The sequence below is a fragment of the Equus quagga genome, chromosome 12, assembly GCF_021613505.1.
Source record: "Equus quagga isolate Etosha38 chromosome 12, UCLA_HA_Equagga_1.0, whole genome shotgun sequence".
Lineage (NCBI taxonomy): Eukaryota > Metazoa > Chordata > Mammalia > Perissodactyla > Equidae > Equus > Equus quagga.
In genome coordinates this window covers 24932473-24954385 of record NC_060278.1, presented here as the reverse complement: position 1 = coordinate 24954385, position 21913 = coordinate 24932473, and the positions used below count along the sequence as shown (strand labels likewise).

Sequence of the window (21913 nt, the reverse complement as noted above, 5' to 3'; positions counted from 1 at the left end):
GGAAATCTCTGTACCTTCTGTTCATTTCTGCTGTGAACCTAAAACTTCTCTAAAAATTAAAGTCTGTTTTTAAAAAAGTCCTAATAACCAAATCTAATTCATGGTTTTTGATTGGATCTTGGTTTAAAAAAAAAACTGCTTTAAAAAGCATTTAGGGGAAGAACTGAGGACATACGAGTATGGAGAGTGCATCAGATGATATAAAAGAATTTTTTTTAACTCTGTAATGTGTGATGACGTATATTGTAGCTACGTAGAAAAACGACCTGATATTTTAGAGATGCATATTTAAGTATTTAGAGGTGAAATATCCTGATATTTGTAATTTACTTTAGACTATTTCAGAAAAAAGTAAATACAGCAAAATACTTAAAATGTTAAATCTGAGTAGAGATATCCGGATGTTCATTGTACTAGTCTCTAGTGTCCTGTGTGAGAATTTCACCTTGACTTAGAAAGAACTAAAGAGAAATGAAAGAGAATAAGTGTATCAATGTTATTCAATGGGAGCCCCACCTAAAATATCCCATCCCTCACTTGCAGAAAAAAATGGATTAGATTATTCCGGTTGCCCAATGCTCTTCTGCCCCTACCCAATTCAATCTCCAGGGAAAAATATGATCACATGACTAGCCTGCTCTCAATTCTTCAAGGCGCTTCATCCACCTCATTAATGGGAAAAAGTGTAACTTCATACCACGGCATACAACGCTTTTCAAGATCTGCCCAAAGACCCCGAGTCACTTTATACATGATTCACTCATTTAAAAGTCACAACAATCTTACAAGCAGATATAGCTATTATTCCTGCTTTACAGATCAGTAAACTGGCACACAGAAGGTGAGTAACTTGCCCAAGACCACACAGCTAATAAGTGGCACGACTAGGCTTCATAATTCTGACAGTCTGATCCCAGAGTCCGCATCTTCGCCACAATAATATTCTGGGCCTGCCACATTGTAGGTGCTCAATAAATACCTGTTAGATGACTGGTGTGCACGAGCTTAGTTCTCCTTTTGCATCTGATCCCGCAAAGAGGTGTGAACCCTAATCATCTCCAAGAGTCATGCCAAGTCAGAGACGACTGCTATTGTTATTGCCCAGGCGCCAGCACTTCAGTATTCGCGCCTCCGGTTTATGACAGCTTGAGTAGGATCACTTCTACGAGAGCTGCAAAGCCTTTCCTAACTTCATTTCTTTTGGGGGCAGCCTGGGGAGGAATGCGGTGTCAAAGACCCCTTGTTCCCCGCTGGGACAGGGGCTGCAGGGAAGGATGGCCCTACTGAGTTGGGCAGCAGACTCGCCCAGGACAGACCCCACGACCGGGGACCTGGGACCCTCGCCGGCACCCCCAGCCTCAGGGACCTGACCTGGATCGGCGGGCCCCCCTGGGAAGAGGACGGGGCGTGGACAGGGGGGACTTACCTCGTCCCGGCACTGCTTCTGGCACATCTGGCAATACCAGCGCAGCTTCTGAAGCCCCTTGGACTTGATCCTGTTGGCGATGGCCTTCGGGGTAAGAAAATCCGACTTGCCCATCGCGACCACCCCAGCGACAACTTTCTGGAGCCCAGCGCCCTGCCAACCGGAAGCGGAACCGGGCTGGCGGAGGTGGGCGGGGCAAATACCACCGGCTAGCCGGAAGGAGGTGGGGGCTCGGAAGGCTGGGCCCCAACGCTCGCGAGGCTTCCCTCCCTGCTGGCGGGAGGAAGCGAGACTGAGGGAGAAAGCGGGGCGGGAGGGGCGCACGGGGAAGCTTCCGCGCCTGCGCGGTGCGGCCTGTCTGACCGACCTTCAGCGGGGCCGGTAGCACCATGTTCTCTCGGGCGGGTGTCGCTGGGCTGTCGGCCTTGGCCGTGCAGCCGCAATGGTATGGCAGCTTGCGGGGGGAACCGGAGGGATGGAAGAGATCGGTCAGGGGGAAGGGGAAGCGGGCGGAGGCGAGTGGGCGGAACGGGGGGTCGCAGGGCCGGCCGGGCCTCCGTCCCTGGAGGCCCCTGGAGGCCCCGGGTGGCCGGGCTGCAGGAAGCGCCTCGGAGCCGGGAAGGGCGCGCAGAGGGGCTGGAGGGACAGCAAGGTCGCGCCACGTCCGTGAGCCGGGGCGGGGGGAGGGGTACGAGGGCCGCTCGCCTTGGACCCCGGGGTCGAGACCTTGGTCCGAATGGATTTCAGGGCGGTCTTGGATTTGTTCAGCTCATTACTACTTAGGGAGCTTGCAGCGTGCCAGGCAGCGAGGATGCTAGAGCCTTTGCCTGGGCCCGAAAGGGAGGGGGAGCGGAGGACCAAGGTCTCGGGGAAGGTTAAGTTGTGCTTTCTGTCCTTGACGCCCTTTGAAACCCTCCATCCAGGGCTGGGCTGCGTTAGTGCAGAGCGCAGGGACCCTTTAAGAGCTCTGCGATCCCGCTCTAACGTGCGGTCGGGGCCAAGGATGGGGCAGGCGCTTTGCTGGACATTGGCGACTAAAATGAGTGCCCTCGTGGGCTGCAAAAGGGATCTTAACAATCTGTCTGTCGGCGAGGAAGGGAAAGACACTCAAGACTGTCTTGAAACCATAATGCTGAAGCAGTAGCCCTGCAAGGTCATGAAGTCGTCCCCAGGTCCCCCGGAGGAGATCGAGGGACTTTTGAAGTGTCATCTGTGAACTGCCATCCCAGTTTTAAAGATTTTAAACATGGATCCCTGAGAAAAATTGCTTATAAGAAGGGCTAGGAATGAGCAGATTAAAGTTGGTTTGTGGGTGATATAATAGGATGAAATGTCTTGAAGCTAGACAGAGTCTGGGAGAATTTCAGACGCAGTGCTAAGGGGATTAATAGTGAGAGGCTGTGTGTAGCAATTCCCTGGTTTTACAGTAAGGGAGAATTCTAAGGAGCTACAGCACTGATCTAGATTTTTGTATCCTAATATATGCGAAGGGACTAATTGAAATAGGCACCTTTTTTATTAAGCAAAGAATTAATAACAAGACAGAATTTTCAGGGTAATGAGGTAATTAAATGTGAAGTTCCTACATAAAAATGTTGGTGGATTTGGGTTGGAAGTCAGTTTTTTTTCCTTCTTCTAATATTGAAAAAGAGTCTTCGTGGGAATGAAGAAGTCGCCTTAGTTGAATGGCAGGTTGTACCGTTTCTTAAGAGCTCAGCAGACATTTTTTGAGTGCCTGCCCTGCCACAAGTTGGCACTGTGGAAAGTGCTAAAACGTGATGGTAAACAAAAAGACATGGTCCTAGTGAGCTTTGCGGGACTGTTCCTGGCATGCATGCAGTGGTGCTCAGCTCACATCAGCTCTCCTTCCTTCCTTCCTTCCCATCTTGCTGTGCATTAACATTACCTGTCGGTGTTTTTAGACCCTTAAGTGGTATCCAAGTTGATCTTTAAAAAATGGAAAGAGTTTCTGAAACGAGGACAAAATATTTTATATAAAATTGTAGAAATAACTTTTTTCAAACATCCTGTTAGATGTTAGATGTTAGGTCTGTCCTGTCCTGTTAGACAATTTGAAGATCTTCCAATAAAGAATTGTTTTAAATAGAAGCTCCCTCTGAATCTGAGACACCTACCAATAGGGGCCTAAATTGGAACCTCCTTCAGCCAATAAAGGTCATGGTCCTGACCTTAATCTCTTTGGAATGTTAGTTTTAAATTAGTAGGTTATGAATATTCATCAGACATCAGTGTTCCACTGTGCAAGGCATTTTCACAGTGTCTGATGTCTTTCCCACCTCTTCTGTCCTTTCGCTTCCCATTCATTTAAATGCCGTTTAAATTCAGAAATTGAAACCATCTTAATGTTTCACACGCCACAGAATTAGCTTGAAAGAGGAGAAAAATACCTTTGCCTTTACAGAACCATGAAGAAGCATTTCCTTGGTTCTGTTTTGGTCATTGAGAGCTTTTAAAAGTGTGATTTGTTATTGTTAACAGTTTTTGTTTCGGGGGGGGTGGCCTATTAACATTAAACATTAGGCTTAATGACATCGCAGTGAAATTGTTTTAATTGTTGTTTAGGGTATCAGTAAAATACCCTAAAGTTTTGGAAATTAAACGTGTTCTTTAAGAAGTAGTATTTAAGAAAATGGAAATAAGAAATTTGGGGGAAGAGTCTCTGATTTTTCTGTCTTCAAATCGGGAGAAAATATATTTGGCTTAGTTTTCCGCATTCTCTAAAATAGAACTATTTTATAATAGGAGACTGGTGGCCATAATTGAACTATATATACACTGAAAAGGAAGAATTAGCAGATGCTGTGTCCTCCTTAATTTTTATATTTTACCGCATTATACTCTCCTTAAAATTCTTTCAAGCTGCCTGTAATTTCTTTGGTGATAAATCATTCATCTAGCAACCTCTCTGACTCACTCCTCCACTGCCTTCTCCAGCTTTTCTAACAATGCTGTATGATCATAGTAGATAATGATAATCCACCATCTGTGTGTTTTTCCACCCACCGTATTTACTACGTTTCTGGTTTTCAAATCATCTTCTGAGGATTTCTCAGGACACGATGCAGTTTTCCAGAGCATACAGCTGATTCAGAACTTTGTTTATCTTTTCGTTTGCAAAAATTGTATATTGAATAGAGCAGGCTCTGCCTAAGGAGTTTGGATCAACTCATGGTTATTTTGTACTCAAATGGTACTTAAAAAATAAAGTTGTAACATGCATAGACATCTTTAGAACTAAATGAAGGCTAAGCATGAGAGTGCTTCAGAAAGGGGGAATTACGGCAAGTGCACAGCATAAAGAATCACAAAAGACCCTCTCTCTTCGTTCCTCTCACTTGGGATCCTTATGGAAACCAAAACATTCTGAGTTCGTCCAATTATGGCATGCAATTCAAATTTGTTCCATATGATGTTCTCTGACTAGAAGCTTGTGTCAGTTAAATTGGAGTGTCTGCCTAAAACCATAATGTCCAAATGTCACTCCTTATAGTCTATAAATTTTGGGGTGAAAAATTCATTATACCAAAAAAGGAAAATCGTCCAGAACGTGGTGTTACTTTTCAAGTTCCATTATGAAAAAACTGTTAATAGAGTGATGGTTGTCAGATAAGTCTGTATCTGCAATAGCAGTTTGTCAGTATCGACAGCTTTTATCTTTTCCTTTAGTGGATCCATTCTTATAACCAAACCTACTATTTTCCATATAGTTTCCCTCTTATTTTCTTTATTTTTCTTTCTCGATGGCTGAGAAAAACCAGTAGTGAGATATATAAATGAAGATTTTTGAAAATAACTTTTTCAGTTATGACCTTTCAGACTCATTTTTATGCAGATAAATACATATAATCACAAAAATGGGATCATATAACATTTCATAACCTGCATTTTTTAAGTTATTAATAATAGACTTTATTTTCTAGTACAGTTTTAGATTTTTAGAAAAATTGAGCATATAGTACAGAGCATTGCATGTACCCACACCCTCTCTGGACAGTTTCCCCAGTTAAAATCTTGCGTTGGTGTGGTATATGTACTACAATTAATGAACCAGTATTGATACATTATTAACTAATGTGCATAGTTTCATTAAGGTCCCTCTTTTGGTATACAGTCCTATGGGTTTTGACAAATGCATAATGACATGTATTTTCCATTACAGTGTCATACAGAATAGTTTCATTGCCCTAAAAATCTCTTCCCCAAAAGCCTGGCAAGCACTGATCTTTTTACTCTTGGTATAGTTTGTCTTTTCTGGAATGTCATATAGTTGGAATGAGACAGTGTATAGCCTTTTCAGATTGGCGGCTTTTGCTTAGCAATATGCAGTTTAGGCACCTCCATGTCTTTTTGTAGCTTGATAGCTCATTTATTTTTATTGCTGAGTGCGTAATACTCCATTGAATGGATGTACCAGTTTGTTTATCCATTCATTCGCATATTGAAGGACATCTTGGTGGCTTCCAGTTTTAGCAATCGTGAATAAAGCTGCTGTAAACATTCATGTGCAGGTTTTTGTCTAGACATGTTTTCAGCTCTGTTGGGTAAATTCCTAGGACCATGCTGCTGGATCATGTATTAAGACTGTCTTTAGGTGTGTAGCAAACTGCCAGACCATCTTCCAAAGTAGCCGTACCATTTTGCATTCCCACTGTCAATCGCTGAGAGTTCCTGGTGCTCCACATCATTGTCATCGTTTGGTATTCTTTAAAATTTTAGGCATTCTTATAGGTTTGTAGTGATATCTCATTGTGTTAATTTGCAATTCCCTAATGACATGGATGTCGAGCATCTTTTTATATGCTTACTTGCCATCTGTATATCTTCTTTGGTGAGGTACATGTTATCTTTTGCTCATTTTAACTTGTGGTGTTTGTTTTCTTATTGTCGAGTTTTAAGAGTTCTTTCTGTATTTTGGATAACAGTCCTTTATCAGATATATATTTTTCCCACCGTGTGGCTTGTGTTTTCATTCTCTTAAGTGTGTCTTCTGCACAGCAGGGGTTTTTAAAACCAAGAAAGTCTAGCTTATCACTTTTTTTTTATGGATCATCCTTTTGGTCTTTTATCTAAAAACTCATAGCCAAACCCAAGGCACCTAGATTTCCTCCTGTGGTATCCTGTAGAAGTTTTATAGTTTTGTGTGTTATATTTAAATCCATGATTCATTTTGAGTTAATTTTTGTGAAAGATGTAGGATCATTGTTCAGATTAATTTTGCATAAGGATGTCCAATGTTCCCACACCATTTGGTAGAAAAGAGTATGCTTTCTCCATTCAGTTACCTCTGCTCCTTTATCAAACATCAGACTTTTTTTTTTTTTAAAGATTGACCCTGAGTTGACATCTGTTGCCAATCTTCTTATTTATTTATTTATTTATTTTTATTCTCCTCAAAGCCCCCCAGGACATAGTTGTATATCCTAGTTGTAGGTGCTTGTAGTTCTGCTATGTGAGTCACTGCCTCAGCATGGCTTGATGAGCGGTGTTAGGGCCACATCCAGGATCCAAACCGGCAAAACCCTGGGCCACTGAAGCAGAGCACACTGCTGGCCCCTGGTTGATTGTATTTGTGTGGGTCTATTTCTGGGCTCACTGTTCTGTTCCGTTGATCTACTTGTCCATTCTTTGGCCAGTACCACACTGTCTTGATGACTATAACTTTATCGTAAGTCTTGAAATCAGACGTTGGCAGTTCCCTGGCTTTGCTCTTCTTTTTCAATATTGTGTTACCTATTCTGAGTGTTTGGCCGTTCTGTATAAATGTTAAACTCAGTTTATTGATATCTACAAACTAACTTGCTGACATTTGATTGGAATTGTTATTCAGTCTAGAGATCAAGTTGGGAAGAACTGACATCTTAGCAGCACTGAGTCTTCCTATCCATGAATCTGGAACCTCTCTCCATTATCTAGATCTTTAATTTCTTTCATCAGTTTTGTAGTTTTCCTCATATAGATCTTGTACATATTTTGTTAGATTTATACGTAAGTCTTTGTGTGTGTGTCTTTTTATTGTGGTAAAATGTACATAACATGTAATTTACCATCTTAACCATTTTTACTTCTACACTTCTATGTTGGTGGTTTTTTCTCCTTTTTTTTTGAGGAAGATTAGCCCTGAGCTAACTACTGCCAGTCCTCCTCTTTTTGCTGAGGAAGCCTGGCCCTGAGCTAGCAACGTGCCCATCTTCCTCTACTTTTTATATGTGGGACACCTACCACAGCATGGCATGCCAAGCGGTGCCATGTCCGCACCCGGGATCCGAACCGGTGAACCCCGGGCTGCCGAGAAGCGGAATGTGCGAACTTAACCACTGCGCCACTGGGCTGGCCCCCCATGTTGGTGTTTTTTTAACTTGAAATTCTAATGTTCATAGCTGGTATAAATAAAGCAGTTGACTTTTGTATATACTAACCTTGTATCCTGCAACTTTACTATAATTGGTTATGAGTTCCAGCAGGGGTGCTTTTTACCTATTCTTTGAGATTTTCTACATAGACAATCATGTCATCTGTGAACAAAGACAACTTTATTTCTTCTTTCCCAAGTCTGTACACCTTTTATTCCCTTTTGTTATCCTATTAGTTAGGACTTCCAGTACGATGAGGAATAGGAGTGGTCAAAGAGGACGTTTTTGTCTTGTTCCCAATCTTAGAGGGAAAGCTTCTAGTTTCTCACCATTAAACCATAGAATTTTTTGTAGATGTTCTTTATCAAGTTGGGGAAGTTCTCTTCTATTCCTAATTTGGTGAGATTTTTATCATGAATGAGTGTTAGATTTTGTCACATGCTTTTTCTGTATCTATTGATCATATGACTTTTCTTCTTTAACTCGGTATGATGGATTATATTATTTGAGTTTTGAATGGTGAACCAGCCTTGCATACCTGGAATAAATCCCACTTGGTCATGGTGTATAATTTTCTTTAATACATTATTGGATTCAATTTGCTAATATTTTGTTGAGGGTTTTTGCATCTATGTTCATGAGAGATAATGTTCTCTAATTTTCATTTCTTATAATGTCTTTATCTGGTTTTGGTATTAGGGTAATGCTGGCCTCAAAGAATTAGGAAGTATTCCTTCTGCGTCTAATTGTACTTCTTGTTTTTTTTTTTTTTTCTTTTTGGCATCAACTACCGTGTCTACGAATAGTTACAAATTGGTATCTCAAATCTCAAAACCTCGCATGTTTTCCAGACCCATTGGACATTTCCACCTGGTCCCTTGGTCTTTTTAACTATATCGTATTCAAAATTCATTATTTCCAGGGAGATTACCCCCACCCAGTTTTTCTGTCTTGGTTAATGACAACACTGTCCACTCAGGTTGTTAAATTAGAAACCTTTTGGTCATTCTTATTGTTTTCCTTTCTACTCTTAGGAACTTGCTCTCAGATTTAGTCTCTTTTTGCTTTACCAACATCCTAGTCCAGGTTCTTGCTTCCTCTTGTCTGGAAGCGTCAGCAGCCCCTTATTCAGTCTCCATGTCAACAATATTCCAATTTCATTTTGTGCTTTTCACCGCCATCTGGGATACTTTACTAAAAAACTATGCTGATTTGTGGGCTTATTAACATTTTGTTTCCCTGCTACCTATAAAATCATCTTTAAACTCATTACCCCAACCTGCGTCTCCAGCTTCAAAACTACTTCCTGATCCCTCTTTAGACCCTCCTTCTTTATGCACAAATTGACTGACTCTTCAGTGCTCCCGTGGAGCATTCCGGCCAACACAGGTGCTCTATATGGACTTAAGGGCTGAAAGATCGTCTTTATTTGGTAACACGTTGTCTTCCCCAGTAGGGCGGGGGGTCCTCTTGTGTTTATCTTTCACTAACATTGCATTTAAGTCAAATCATTTTGACTTTTATGCATTGGCACTTTAATTTTAAAGACCAGAAAAATATTTAACGTAAATTTTATATAAATCTAAGTCTTCATGAGTCTTGTTTATGAGATAATAGTATGCTTTTTGTGGTCAGAAGCCACGTCCTGGAGCATAACAGCTACTTAGTCAATGTTTATTGAATTGAGTTGGAAAAGTTAAGGATCAGTTTAAATAAACTGAACTTTTCACACATGTGGTCGTGTTGGAATGTATAATTGACCCGAAGTGTTATTTGAAAAGGTTTTGGTGAACTGACAAAGTCAAGGAATGCTCTTTAGAGGTGGCTGACCTTGATTTTAAGTGTACTTGGAGAGCCTTACAAGGGGAAAGACTTTTCTGTCATGGAAACAATATGGGCAAAGGTATGGGGGAAGGCGTAGAGCATGTGTAAATGCCATTGTGTCTTCAGTGGAAGGTTTGCGTGTGAGGTCAAATAAGACGAGGCCTTTGGTACAGGGTTTCGTATCAGTATTAAGGAATTTAGAAAGATATATATACATTCCGAGTCCTATATTTGATAGATTGTTTCTTTAGGGGCATTCTTTAAATAAATATGTTAACTTTGAAAGTTTTTCTTGTCTAATGGAGCTATTTTTCAAACAACTAAAATATTTTTAAAACCTTTGTTCTCAGGATCCAAGTTCGAAATATGGCAACTTTGAAAGATAGTAAGTACTCTATCTCAATATACAATTTAAGAAAAACCAAAATTTGACAAAAATTCTTTCAAAAATATGCCACGTTGTATATTTGGTCTAAATGAATCTAACAGCCTATGTGTGGGGCATTGAACTTGTTTTGGAAAAGACCAGTGTGAGGTGACACGTGGTGGTTCTGATTCATTGTCTGTAGAATGATGAGAAAACTGTACTGTTTGTATAACAAATATTCCATAGCAATGTTATGGAATACGTGGTTAAAGGCCATTTTCAGTTCCCTTTAATGTTTTAAATGCATAATTGACTGCTCTCTGCTGTTCCACTTGCTCGTCCTGTCTCGGGAGCAGCTAGGTTTGTTCCTTATTAGTGCTCGTTCTAACATTAAGCCTAGTCTAGCATCATGCTGTTAATTGATGGTCTAAGTGCTAATTATTCTCCCTTGCAGTTCAGAAAAATACTTTGATAAATTCACAAATGAAAATACGACTCCTTTCTCTTAACACAGCACTTCTGTTTTTCAGTTACCAGGCGACTGAAGTCCATCAGAAACATCCAGAAAATTACCAAGTCTATGAAAATGGTAGCCGCAGCCAAATATGCCCGAGCCGAGAGGGAGCTGAAACCAGCCCGAGTGTATGGAATAGGGTCTCTGGGTAAGAGAAGGCTGTCATTCCCCAGTCACGAAGAGCTGTTGACATAAAGAGGATCGCCACTCGTGACTTTTATTTAACACTTAGCGTGATGACAGGTCTGTTTTGGAATATTTGACACGTGCTCGTTTTTCACAGCAAGTCTATGAGGGTAGGAGCTGTTAGAGCCCCTGCTTTACAGTTGAGAAAAACTGAAGCACCTGGAACTCAACTCACTTGCCCAAGGTCACTTACCTATGTGGTTTGGCATCAAAACCTATCGATTAACCGCTGTATGGAACTATGTTAACTTCTAAAACATTCTGGAAATGTTCCCAGATCATTAAGTATACTGTCAACATAACTTGGAAACAGTGCATCAGACTCAGGTGCTTGATTTCGTCCTGTTAGGTTGTGTGGTGTGGGGTGATATTTTAGGACTGCGGGGTGGGAAGGTGGGACCCTGCGGTGGAGAGCTGACTGAGTAGTCGGGGCTATGACTCCTGAATACACGAGTGGAATATTTACACATCAACTGCAAAGAAGGCGAAAGTTGCTTATTTCTAAATTGAAGAAAATGTATGTATTAAATGTAAATTGCCTTGTGCAATAGTTTTCTTGTGCTCTGCCATATTTTTTTTGAACATTCATTTATACTGCTAAAGAGAATTTTGCATGAGAAAATGATAGAGCACTAGGCCTCAGTGGAAGTGGCTCCTTGCTTTGAAAATGCCATATTTAGTTTCATCTGACAGGTATAGAGGAGAGCTGCTGGGTTAGGGTTTAGCACTCCTTTCCAGCTCCAGCCGTTTGCTCTCCTGTGTCCCGTTCCCTGCCCGGCACAATACTGAGCACTTTGGGGGTGGCTCCGTAAATGCCGGTTGGTAAATTACTCTCCAGCCTGTTCATGTGAAAAGGAAAAGTCATTTCACTGTTCACCTCTCTTGCTGGTATGAATATGTGTAATAAATTTGTTTCTTCCAAAAGCCTATAGCCACAGAATTGTCTAATGAAGAAATTGGCTTAGGTATCTGATTAGAGTATTTGTGGTAAAATATTAAAAATTCAAGTCAAGGCTGCCAGTTGGCTTCTGAGTCCTTCAAACTAAAAGAAATACTAATTGCTAAATAGAAAATGGGTAATTATTTTAAATATTTAAAACAGGCATTTTATGCAGTACAGTCATAAAAAGAGACTTAAAGGAAATACTCTCCCCCTCCCCTGAACTTTGCAGTGAAGTATTTCCTCCTCTCTGCTTTTTATGGGAGGTCCTCGGGTATTGAAATTTGAGAATCACTGCTTTGTACCGAAAAAGGTAATAGCAGGAATTTTCTTGAAATGGGTGAACGTGGCAGCCATGGAGATGCACCCTGCAACCACGGGGAGCACCAGCTGCTGAAGTCGGTCCTGCGTCTGCACCCAGGCTTGCTTCCCACAGGTGCTCCCAGCCAGCAGCTGAGCGCAGGCAGGATCCTCAGGCAGCCGTGTTCTTGGGAGACTTGGGGCTCCCCAGCAGCCTTGCTGCGCTGCCCTTACACTGCGCAGTGGTCCAGGAAGCCTTTCTTCCCCTCGTCTTGCCCCGGGTCAGACCTGCATGGTAGTGGCATGGCTCTTCTGAATTCCTTCCTGTTTTCTCACAGCCATTTCCCCTGGTAAAGTCCGTGTTTGTTTAATCCCCTCTTGGCCTCCGCCTCTTGGAGGACTAGACCAACAAAGTGAGGTTGTTAAAGTAATCCCCAAAATAAAGTGGCATCATTATTTTTTTTTTTTTAAAGATTTTGTTTTTTCCTTTTTCTCCCCAAAGCCCCCCGGTACATAGTTGTATATTCTTCATTGTGGGTCCTTCTAGTTGTGGCATGTGGGCCTCAGCGGGGTCTGATGAGCAGTGCCATGTTGGCGCCCAGGATCCAAACCAACAAAACACTGGGCCGCCTGCAGCGGAGCCTGCGAACTTAACCACTCGCCCACGGGGCCAGCCCCGTATCATTATTTTAACATCAATAGTTTTTATTAGAGCTTGATGTGCAGATTATATGAGCAGCTCAGTAAATATTTGCTTCTTGCTTTTTTGGTTGAATACTGAAGATTTTCATTCCAAGTCTGATATCTAGATAAATTGGTACCTCTATACCTCTGCCCTCTTTACAAGGTTTTTAATTGTAATAGAGATTTCTTTTAGTCAGTATTTAAGATAAATTGGCCATTAGTTGGCCCTTAGGAACTTTTGTCATGTAAAGATTTAAACCTTTACTGTTTTCATCCTGATTGTAAATGGAATAAGTACTGAGACACTTTTGATTATATCAGTCAAGTGCCACCTAAATTTAAATGCATCATTTTGAAAACAGCCAACACTTTTGTAAATTAGAGATAATTGCTATATTTAATATAAATTGCATATTAAAAATTCTTTTGTTTATTTTTAAGCTCTGTATGAAAAAGCTGATATTAAGGCGCCTGAAGACAAGAAGAAACACCTCCTTATTGGTGTGTCCTCAGATCGAGGGCTTTGTGGTGCTATTCATTCCTCGGTTGCTAAGCAGATGAAGAGTGAAGTGGCCACGCTCACAGCAGCCGGGAAAGAAGTTATGATTGTTGGAGTTGGTGATAAAATCAGGGGTATACTTCAAAGGTAATTTCAATATAGATTGTTTATGTTTAAAGGGGCAGGCATGAATAAATGGAAGTTTCTTTGATAATTTAGCAATGTGTCCTCTTTTTTGTTACCTATTTTATACTCACAGAGAAGTTTTTGTTCTCGTTTCATTTTTTCCAGGAAATATTAGAATATATAGATTTCCCCTGTTTTCTGCTTGTCTTTTGAACTTCTTCCAAACCATAGACGGAATGCAATGGGAATATCCAAAGCTATTGACATTGAAAACCAGTGAGGACTCCGAGGAGCTGTCACAGCCTGGAAATGTCAGAAATGGACGGGTGTTAATTAGGGTTGGAAGGAGGGAAATAAAAGCTTAGAGAAATACGAGACAAGAAAGGCCTGAATATCAGTCCTCAGTTCCTCGCAGGCGCAGAAGGAATAATCATGAGAATCCATGGAACAGTTTAATTCAGTGAAGACCCCTCTCCCCGTAGAATTAAACTTGATCCGTAGTGAGAATATGTTTTCCTTGTTCCCTGTGCTCTTTCAGGAGACGTATTCCACTACGCTATTTTATGTGGTCTCTCGATTTTCTTTTAGGACTCACTCTGACCAGTTTCTGGTGACATTCAAAGAAGTGGGAAGAAAACCCCCTACTTTTGGAGATGCGTCGGTCATTGCCCTGGAATTATTAAATTCTGGATATGAATTTGATGAGGGATCTATCATCTTTAATCGATTCAGGCAAGAAAAATTTAGAAATCAAAGCTTTTTTATGTTTACGTTCATATTTTAAAATAAGTAAATGTCCACTTAACAGTTTAAAAATTATCATTTTGAAATTTATATTTGCTTTTGTCATTTCTAGGTCTGTCATCTCCTACAAGACGGAAGAAAAGCCCATCTTTTCCCTCGACACCATTGCAAGTGCTGGTAATTCGTTTTTGTATGACAAGTGCTTTTCCAGGTGGAAGGAAGAGATTCGTTTGTCAGGATGGCCTGTCTCTGTGGTAGCGAAATGATTTCAGACTGTGTCTATTATCATCTATTAGTGGCTTCCATATCATAATCCATTCATTGTTTGACAGTCTTACTCCATTCCTTCATTAATTGAACAAATAAATAAATATCCATTGAGGGCCATAATTAGACATGCTTTCTCAGTGCTTGAAGAGCCTAGCTAGAAATTGGCTTTGCAGTCCATGTGTGGGAACTCTGCCTAACCGCAGTGCAATCAGAAGCTCTAGAATAGAGATTTGAACAGTGTTCACAACTAATTTACGTTGACCCACTCAATTCTCCTTTTACTGTTTGAATAAAGTCATCATTGCTCAGTGAAGCATCCTAGAAACAATATTCTGGAACTGATTTTATTTTCCTAAGGCATTTTCCCCTTTTGTATATTATATTTCTTTTATTCTAAGATGTACACTTTTTTACATTTAACATCTCTGAATTTAGGATGTTTCTCCCAGTCAGTGGCATATGTTTTGTTTTTTTTTTTAAGATTTTATTTTTTTCCTTTTACTCCCGAAAGCCCCCCCAGTACATAGTTGTATATTCTTCGTTGTGGGTCCCTCCAGCTGTGGCATGCGGGACGCAGCCTCAGCATGGCTTGATGAGCAGTCCCGTGTCTGCTGCCCAGGACTTGAACCAATGAAACACTGGGCCGCCTGCAGCAGAACGCACGAACTTAACCACTCGGCCACGGGGCCAGCCCCCAAGTGGCATATGTTTTTAATTGGCTATGTTATTTTTTTCTCATTGGTACATAAAATAGGGGTTATAACCCATAGCCCCTTAAGTTGGATGAAATACTGTACTAGCTCACCACCTTACCTTCATGAGTGAATTTTGAAGTGTGCTGCTAAATTTCTGGAACGTGATTACTAAAATTCATATCACCCTCTAATTCTCTCACTCTTTCATGTTCTTATAAAGCTTTCTCTCTCTCATTTTCCTGCCTGACACTTTCAGGTGTCTCCAATTATCAAATGGCAGAATTGGGATTTTTGTTACATTATACTAGTTTCAGTTCTTTCCTTAATTTCTTTATTGAAAAAACATTTAATGAGAGTTTGCTGCCTTTGTGCCAGGAACTCTGCTCGATGCTGTCCAGAGGACTTCACAACCGTGAAATGTCGTGAAGTTCTTTAAAGTGGAATTTCACGTGCTTCGTTTACATATTACAGTTTGCTGAAAATCTGCTATAATCCAGTGTGGAAATAGATGAAACTGTTAGAACTGAGTCTTTTAACCTACCTCACCTTTACTTCTGCTCTGTGATGATAAAGGATTTTTACGCTAGTATGCTGTTTTTGATTAAACTGCTCTTTGAGCTACATAACTCCAAAGAAATATATCACTTGTTTTAACAGAGAGCATGAGTATCTACGATGATATTGATGCTGACGTGCTGAAGAATTACCAAGAATACAGTCTGGCCAACATCATCTACTATTCGCTAAAGGAATCCACCACGAGTGAGCAGAGTGCCCGGATGACGGCCATGGACAACGCTAGCAAGAACGCTTGTAAGCACACAGTGGTCTCTTGGCAGAGTTCTGTTGCTGAGAGTAGCGTGAAGACCCTCGCATCAGAAACATTAGCATTCTCTCGGTAGACCAGGAAGCAGGAGAGCTGGGGCCTCGTCCTGGGCTCTGCTGATTCTATGACATTTTTGACCAATTACTGTCTCTTTCCTTGAATTTTCTTATCTGATGAGATAGAAAAATAATATTCTCTGCCTTAAAGGCAGGATATCTTTCTTGGTAGGCAGTAAGTTTGCGAGTACTTTGAAAAGGCATCTCATGGAATATATAAAAATATCTTTGTAAGATTTTCTGAGAGACCGATTTTGATACCCAAAAAGAAACAGAATGTCTTATTTTTAAATTAAGCAACATACGTCTAGGAGTAAGTTACTGAACAAATTATTCTTTTCTAGTTTTAGATTTTGTTGTGTAATCATTTTGTTTTGTTTGTAGCTGAGATGATTGACAAACTGACTTTGACATTCAATCGCACCCGCCAAGCTGTCATCACGAAGGAGTTGATTGAAATCATCTCTGGTGCTGCAGCTCTGTGAGTAATTGTAGATCGCCTTCAGAGTTGTTTCTGATCTATGTCTGCTAGCTTAAGCTTTGGACATTTAAAAGTTTTCAGTTTTGTTTTGTCTGTTAAAGATGAAATGATCCTTTGCTAAATGGATATAAGTATTTGGTGAAAGATAGAAGGGTTTGGTGAAAGTGAGACCTCTGGTTCATTCTGATTGTTCCAGCTGAAACGTTCAGGCTTAGTTTCTTTTTAGAAATCAGTGTGTTGCTAGCTTTCACTTTCCTAAAGCATTAGGAATAGGATGTGGATAATTCAGTATCATTTATGAAATCTGTCTTTGGAACTCAAAGCATTATAAACCAAACCAAGCTTTGTGACTTAGAAGACTGGGTTTGGGTTTACATAAGTCTGTAAATCACTGCATGGTGGTAGGGTCCAGGAATTTTTTAATTATTGTTTCTATATCAGTACCGTGAGATAGTATACCACTTTCCTCAGGAAAATTTCTTGTTTGTCTAGATATGTTAATGTTTCTGAAACCAGGGTTAAGATAATAGGAATTCTATTTAAAAAATTATTAAATTGAACACCCACTCTGCAGAATACACTGCTAGGCACAGTGCTCAAGGATGCAATCCTTTCTTTCAAGGCATTTACATTCTAACAGGATAAGATAAATATGCAGATAATTGTGATGAAAGATAAAATAGTAAGTTATCTTTGACTCATTCTTTCTTATCTTCTACTATAATTGGTCACCAAGTTCTATAAATTTTACCTTCTAAATATCCCTTGACTCTTTCCCCTGGATGCCCACTTAATGCAGATCCTTCTTAGTCTCTCCTGATAAAGAACATGCTTTCTGAGTGCCCCTAAAGTGCCAGGCCCTGTGCTAGACACTGACGAAGTCTTGGGGACGGTATTTGCCCTCGAACAGCTCACGGCCTTCATGGGGAAGACATAGTGTATTAGATCTATTAGAAATTGCAGTCGAAGGGGGGTCAGCAAACTGGCCTGGAGCTAAGAATGGGTTCACACTTTTAAAGGATCATTAAAAGAGAGACAGTATGTGAAAGCCTAAAATATTGACTATCTGGCCTTTTGCCAATCCTTATGACAGTGCTAAGGGAAAAAAAGAGAATCCATTCTGTATTACATAATCCTGAAGAAACAGCTTAGCTTGATATATGTAAGTCTATATTTTCTGGCCACCAACACGCTAGTCTAGCCTCCTACCATTACCATTGCTCACCTCCTTGAACTTCAGCCACATTGCTCTTTTCACCTTCCCCCAGGGGCACATGTGTTTGCCTGAAATGCCATTCATTTCTAACCCTGGCACCCTTGACTCTTCACCTGACTGAATCCTTCTTATCCTCCTAGCTGAGCTGGGGGATCTTCTCTCCCAGGAAGCCCTCCTTCGTGGTTTGAGTGGGGTACCCTTCTTTAGCATCCTGTGCTTCCCCTTATTATAGCACTTACACTGTTTTATTAGGAATTTTATTTGCGTGTGTACTCCCGCAGCTTGGGAGGGACCATGTCTTAGTCACTTTGTAGCCCCATCACCGGCACATACTTCTTCCATAAATATTTGTTCAGTGAATGAATGATGTGTCATTAGTATGTTAAGAAGTAGAAGTTCTACAGAGGGAGAAATAACATTGTATTGGGTATGTGAAAACGTGGTCCATGTTTAAGAATTAGGGAAAGGCTCTTCACTAAGGTGACATTTAAATTGGTCCTTAAGTATTGTCTGTCAAGGATAGAAACTGGGCAGAATGCCAGAGAGAGACAAATAAAACTGATCGAGACCCTTCTGTAGTTGTTAGTTGCATCCCTCAGCATCCTTCCTTCTCTTATTTGGCTTTCTGCACGTGACTTTGTTAATCTAACCCATCTCCGAGCCTGGTCGCTCCTGCCCTGTTGGCATCACAGGGCACAGTGCTGTGATGAGTGGCCCTGCCGGTGACCAGCTTGGTCACTTGGTCAGATATTCTGTCTGCCACTCAGTTTGTCATCTATGACATGGGACTGACACCAGGATTAAGTACATAGATTATTCCCTATCCTCCTTGCTCCGTGTAGTCCTGCCAGTGCTCAGCTGATTCTTCTCGGACGGGAAGTGTGAGGAGGCCTGGGGGAAGGAGCTGCATCTGAAGGTGCCGGGGCTGTGAGACCCAGAGAACCAAGGCTCCTTTTTTTGCTCTTGAAAAAGGAATACTGGAAATAAATTGAGGATACGACTTCTGCGGAATTGAGGACCAGGCTCTTTCTTGGTTAGGAATGTGGGAAACCGGACTGAAAAGTAGTCAGATCGAGGGAAATGAGAAGAGGGAGATTGGGTCTTACAAACTGAGAATGTAAAGAGAATTCAAATAGTTGGAAACGGACTATTTAGTTTTCGCTTTCTGGAAAGGTAGTCTAAATCCTTTATAAAGAATTGGCTGTGCCGTCCCAAGGCTGGACTGTGTAGGTGAATGGACTTGCATGCTCTGTAACCTGTCCGTTATTTTGGTTAAAAAACCTTCATCTTTAATACGAACACTATGGCTGTTTAGTAATAAAAGGCATGGATAAAGCATAATATTTGAGGTGCCAAGTATTAGTTGCTAAAATTTTAAAATATATTGTATGCTATTGATAGAAAAAGTGGTGTTTTAAATTATGCTTTCATAAGTCTTGCTTACTTGCATGAACATGGTTTTACTGCTTCTAACCAGATTGAAATCTGTAACTTTTACAACAGTCATTGAATCTGTTTTAAAGGAATATTTTGGTACGCATTTATGTGATATACTCAAGGTAACGGGTGAGGAAAGGGACTTTTTTAGTTGGAAATTATACATGACTAACTAGCATGGATTGCTTCTTGACCGGCTTGTTTTGTGTTTGTCTTTTTCTTCTAATACAATAACCAGGGAGTAATGAAAATCAAGTTGCATCCTCAGACGAGAGGTAAAGTGGTAACACTTCACAACCCGCCCCACACCCCTTCAGAAAAGAAACCCAGCCAGCTATGATTGAAGCTAGTCCAGCACCAGTGAACCTGGTTCTCTGAGAGATTCAGATTGCCAGGCCCGTTTTTAGCAGCAGCCAACTATGGGAGCATAGGGGTAATGCTGGGGGGCTTTTTTTTCCCCTTAGATTTAGTAAATAAACTTAGAGAATTGGCATTATTTTGAAATATTAAATATAGCCTAGTGAAGAGGGGTGGTTCTCAGACTTAGGGTCTCCGGACCCCTTGATGTCTGACCTAAGGAAAGAGAGCCAGATGCTCACCTGTTTCTGTATTCCTTCTGTTCTGATAGAGCACGTCATGTAGACTCTGGAAAACTGCACCGTATACTCTTGAGAATGAGAATAAAAACAGGCAGCTATCATTCTTATGAAAATACTTTTGCCCTCACAGACCCCATGAAAGAGTCCCCAGACCAAAACTCGAGAACCACTAGTGTAGAGTAACATTTTATTATGTAAAGTCGGTTCTTTAAACCCCACGGAAATATTTATTATCTCCTGACATCCTTTCCCAAAAAAATAGTGTTTGATTTTTATTTGTTCTGTATTTTTCAGGTAAAGAAGGAAAATTCAGCCGGCTGATTTTGTTTTTAAGTTACTGCTGTCCTGTCAGAAGAAATTGTTGGTCCATTGTTTAAATTACTAAAGACAGCAAGATATTTGTAAATTATCTTACAATAAACAACTTACCATAAAAAAAAAATCAGTCTCTTCTTATTATATAAGAACAACAGATGGGGCTGGCCCCGTGGCCGAGTGGTTAAGTTCGCGCGCTCCGCTGCAGGCGGCCCAGTGTTTCGTTGGTTCGAATCCTGGGCGCAGACGTGGCACTGCTCATCAAACCACGCTGAGGCAGCGTCCCACATGCCACAACTAGAAGGACCCACAACGAAGAATATACAACTATGTACTGGGGGACTTTGGGGAGAAAAAGGAAAAAATAAAATAAAAATCTAAAAAAAAAAACAACAGTTAAGTTTTCAAAATGAGATGTTAAAACATTTAAAAAAACATTAACTTGCTCCTATTAAAGTTTTTTGGTAAGAAGATAATGGAAGGGGCTCTTCTGATTTTATAGATCCTTACAAACTTAAAAAGCCTGCCCTCTTTGGGGTCGGGGTGGAAGGAAGAGGCAACAGGTCACAACGTCGGCCCAGGCTCCCATCCTTTTGCGCCTTCAAAGAACAGCCAGCACAATGGAGGAAACATGCTATTGGAGTCACTGTCTGTTTCTCATAGACAGGATGGAGAAGTCCAGACATACACTTACTCTAAATAAATTTGTGAATACCTTTCCAAGCCCTGGGCACCCTTTCAGCACAATACTCACTCCATACCCACATGTGGATAACCATCAAGATGGGGTGCCAGGGCTGTTACATCCAACCAAGTTTGCCAGGCCAAAATGTCAGTTTTTTTCGTATTTATTTGAAATAGGGAACTCAGTTTTTTTGTTACAAAAGTAATAATATAAATTCCAAAAGGACTACAGGCTACAGAAGTATAAAAATATAAAACATGTAAAGCTCATCCTCACTTAACACTTCGATGTATCTTACTCTTGACTTTTAAAAACCATTAAATAAATACATGTATTTAGAATTCTTCAAAGATTTTATTATTTTACCAACAACTATATTGATAGAAATGAAGAGTGAGTAATATAAAAATTGATGAGCAAGCACAGACCTGTAAAGAGCAGTACTGCTACTGTAAGAAGGCTGCCAGGAGAAGATAAACTGAACAGAATCTCAGGGTCGTTTTCTAGCTTCCCTGAAATCTTACAGGAGCCGCTTGTGGGTGGTCAGTGAATGAGGCTGTGAGAAACAGCTGGCCAGCAGCCAGGCCTCGGCAGAGTGCAGTGTGAACCAAGGACCAGGTACCTTTCAGGAATGTTGGCAAGGGACAGGGTGCTCTGTGGGTTTGTTTTGCTTCTAAACTTACCTTGGCCCACCTCCAGTTTCCAAGATGGCAGAACACTTCTGTGAGAGTGAACTGTGTGTTCCAGACAGCATAGTAGGAGGAAAAGCAGGAATTTAAGCACCGTCAGCCTGAGTAAAATAATCTGTCAGGCTGACCATGGCATACTGTCCCAGGTTCGGAAGAGGGGACAAGAGGCGTGGGGGCCACCCAGCCCTCCATCTGTCTCGGGAGTGTGGGTGTTCCAGCCCCCACTGGTTGTGCTCTGTCGGGTGCACGGCTGTGCTGGGATTTCTCTTCGCCTTCCTCAGGCTTCCCTTTGCCTTTCATTTCCTGTGTCACACGTTTCCCCCTCTGTTATTTCAGTGGTATACTTCCTGCAGGTACATGGGAGGTAAACTTTGCATATCTTAACATGTCTGTTCTATGACATTTAAGTGATGGTTTGCTTGGGTATAGATTCTAGGTTAGACATTTGTTTTGCTTCTGAGTTTTGAAGGCACTTGTTTCATTCTCTTCTGGCCTCCATGTGACTTAAAATGCCTTGGAGCCATTTGATTTCTGAACCTTTGTGACGATCTCTGAAAGCTTGTGGGTCTCCACCTGCGTTGCTCTGAAATGTCACAGAGATGATCGTGAATGGGCATCCTTGGGCAAGTCTTTGCACACTTGTATGAATACTTCTGTAGACTG

The 21913-nt window shown here is 41.1% G+C and overlaps 2 protein-coding genes across 5 annotated transcripts in view; one reads left to right on the top strand and one right to left on the bottom strand.

The window, feature by feature from the left end:
* Window positions 1-1604, bottom strand: part of KIN (Kin17 DNA and RNA binding protein) — a 33109-nt gene extending 31505 nt beyond the window's left edge. For both annotated transcript variants that reach the window (XM_046679765.1, XM_046679766.1), the window contains exon 1: window positions 1427-1604. In XM_046679765.1, coding sequence (XP_046535721.1) covers window positions 1427-1540 — 114 coding nt within the window. In that variant the 5' untranslated portion in view covers window positions 1541-1604. The remainder of the gene's footprint in view (window positions 1-1426) is intronic.
* Window positions 1605-1732: 128 nt separating this feature from the next.
* On the top strand, window positions 1733-20003 carry ATP5F1C (ATP synthase F1 subunit gamma). Of its 3 annotated transcripts, XM_046679597.1 has the most exons (10): window positions 1733-1871; window positions 9972-10006; window positions 10519-10650; window positions 13054-13258; window positions 13826-13969; window positions 14094-14158; window positions 15604-15759; window positions 16213-16309; window positions 19201-19237; window positions 19856-20003. In XM_046679597.1, the coding sequence occupies exons 1-9, from the start codon at window positions 1816-1818 to the stop codon at window positions 19205-19207; spliced, it is 897 nt and encodes a 298-aa protein (XP_046535553.1). In that variant the 5' UTR covers window positions 1733-1815; the 3' UTR covers window positions 19208-19237; window positions 19856-20003. The 3 variants fall into 3 exon arrangements, with proteins under 3 accessions (XP_046535553.1, XP_046535554.1, XP_046535555.1); XM_046679598.1 differs by lacking the exon at window positions 19201-19237; XM_046679599.1 differs by lacking the exons at window positions 19201-19237; window positions 19856-20003 and having other exon boundaries at window positions 16213-16313.
* The last annotated feature ends 1910 nt before the right edge of the window (window positions 20004-21913 follow it).

Bases quoted from the DNA above. Each gene is read 5' to 3' on its own strand.
- ATP5F1C (XM_046679597.1), top strand. From the start codon at position 1,816: ATGTTCTCTCGGGCGGGTGTCGCTGGGCTGTCGGCCTTGGCCGTGCAG. The intron at 13,970-14,093 runs GCAAGAAAAATT...TGTCATTTCTAG, and splicing joins ATCATCTTTAATCGATTCAG to GTCTGTCATCTCCTACAAGA. The intron at 14,159-15,603 runs GTAATTCGTTTT...TTGTTTTAACAG, and splicing joins CGACACCATTGCAAGTGCTG to AGAGCATGAGTATCTACGAT.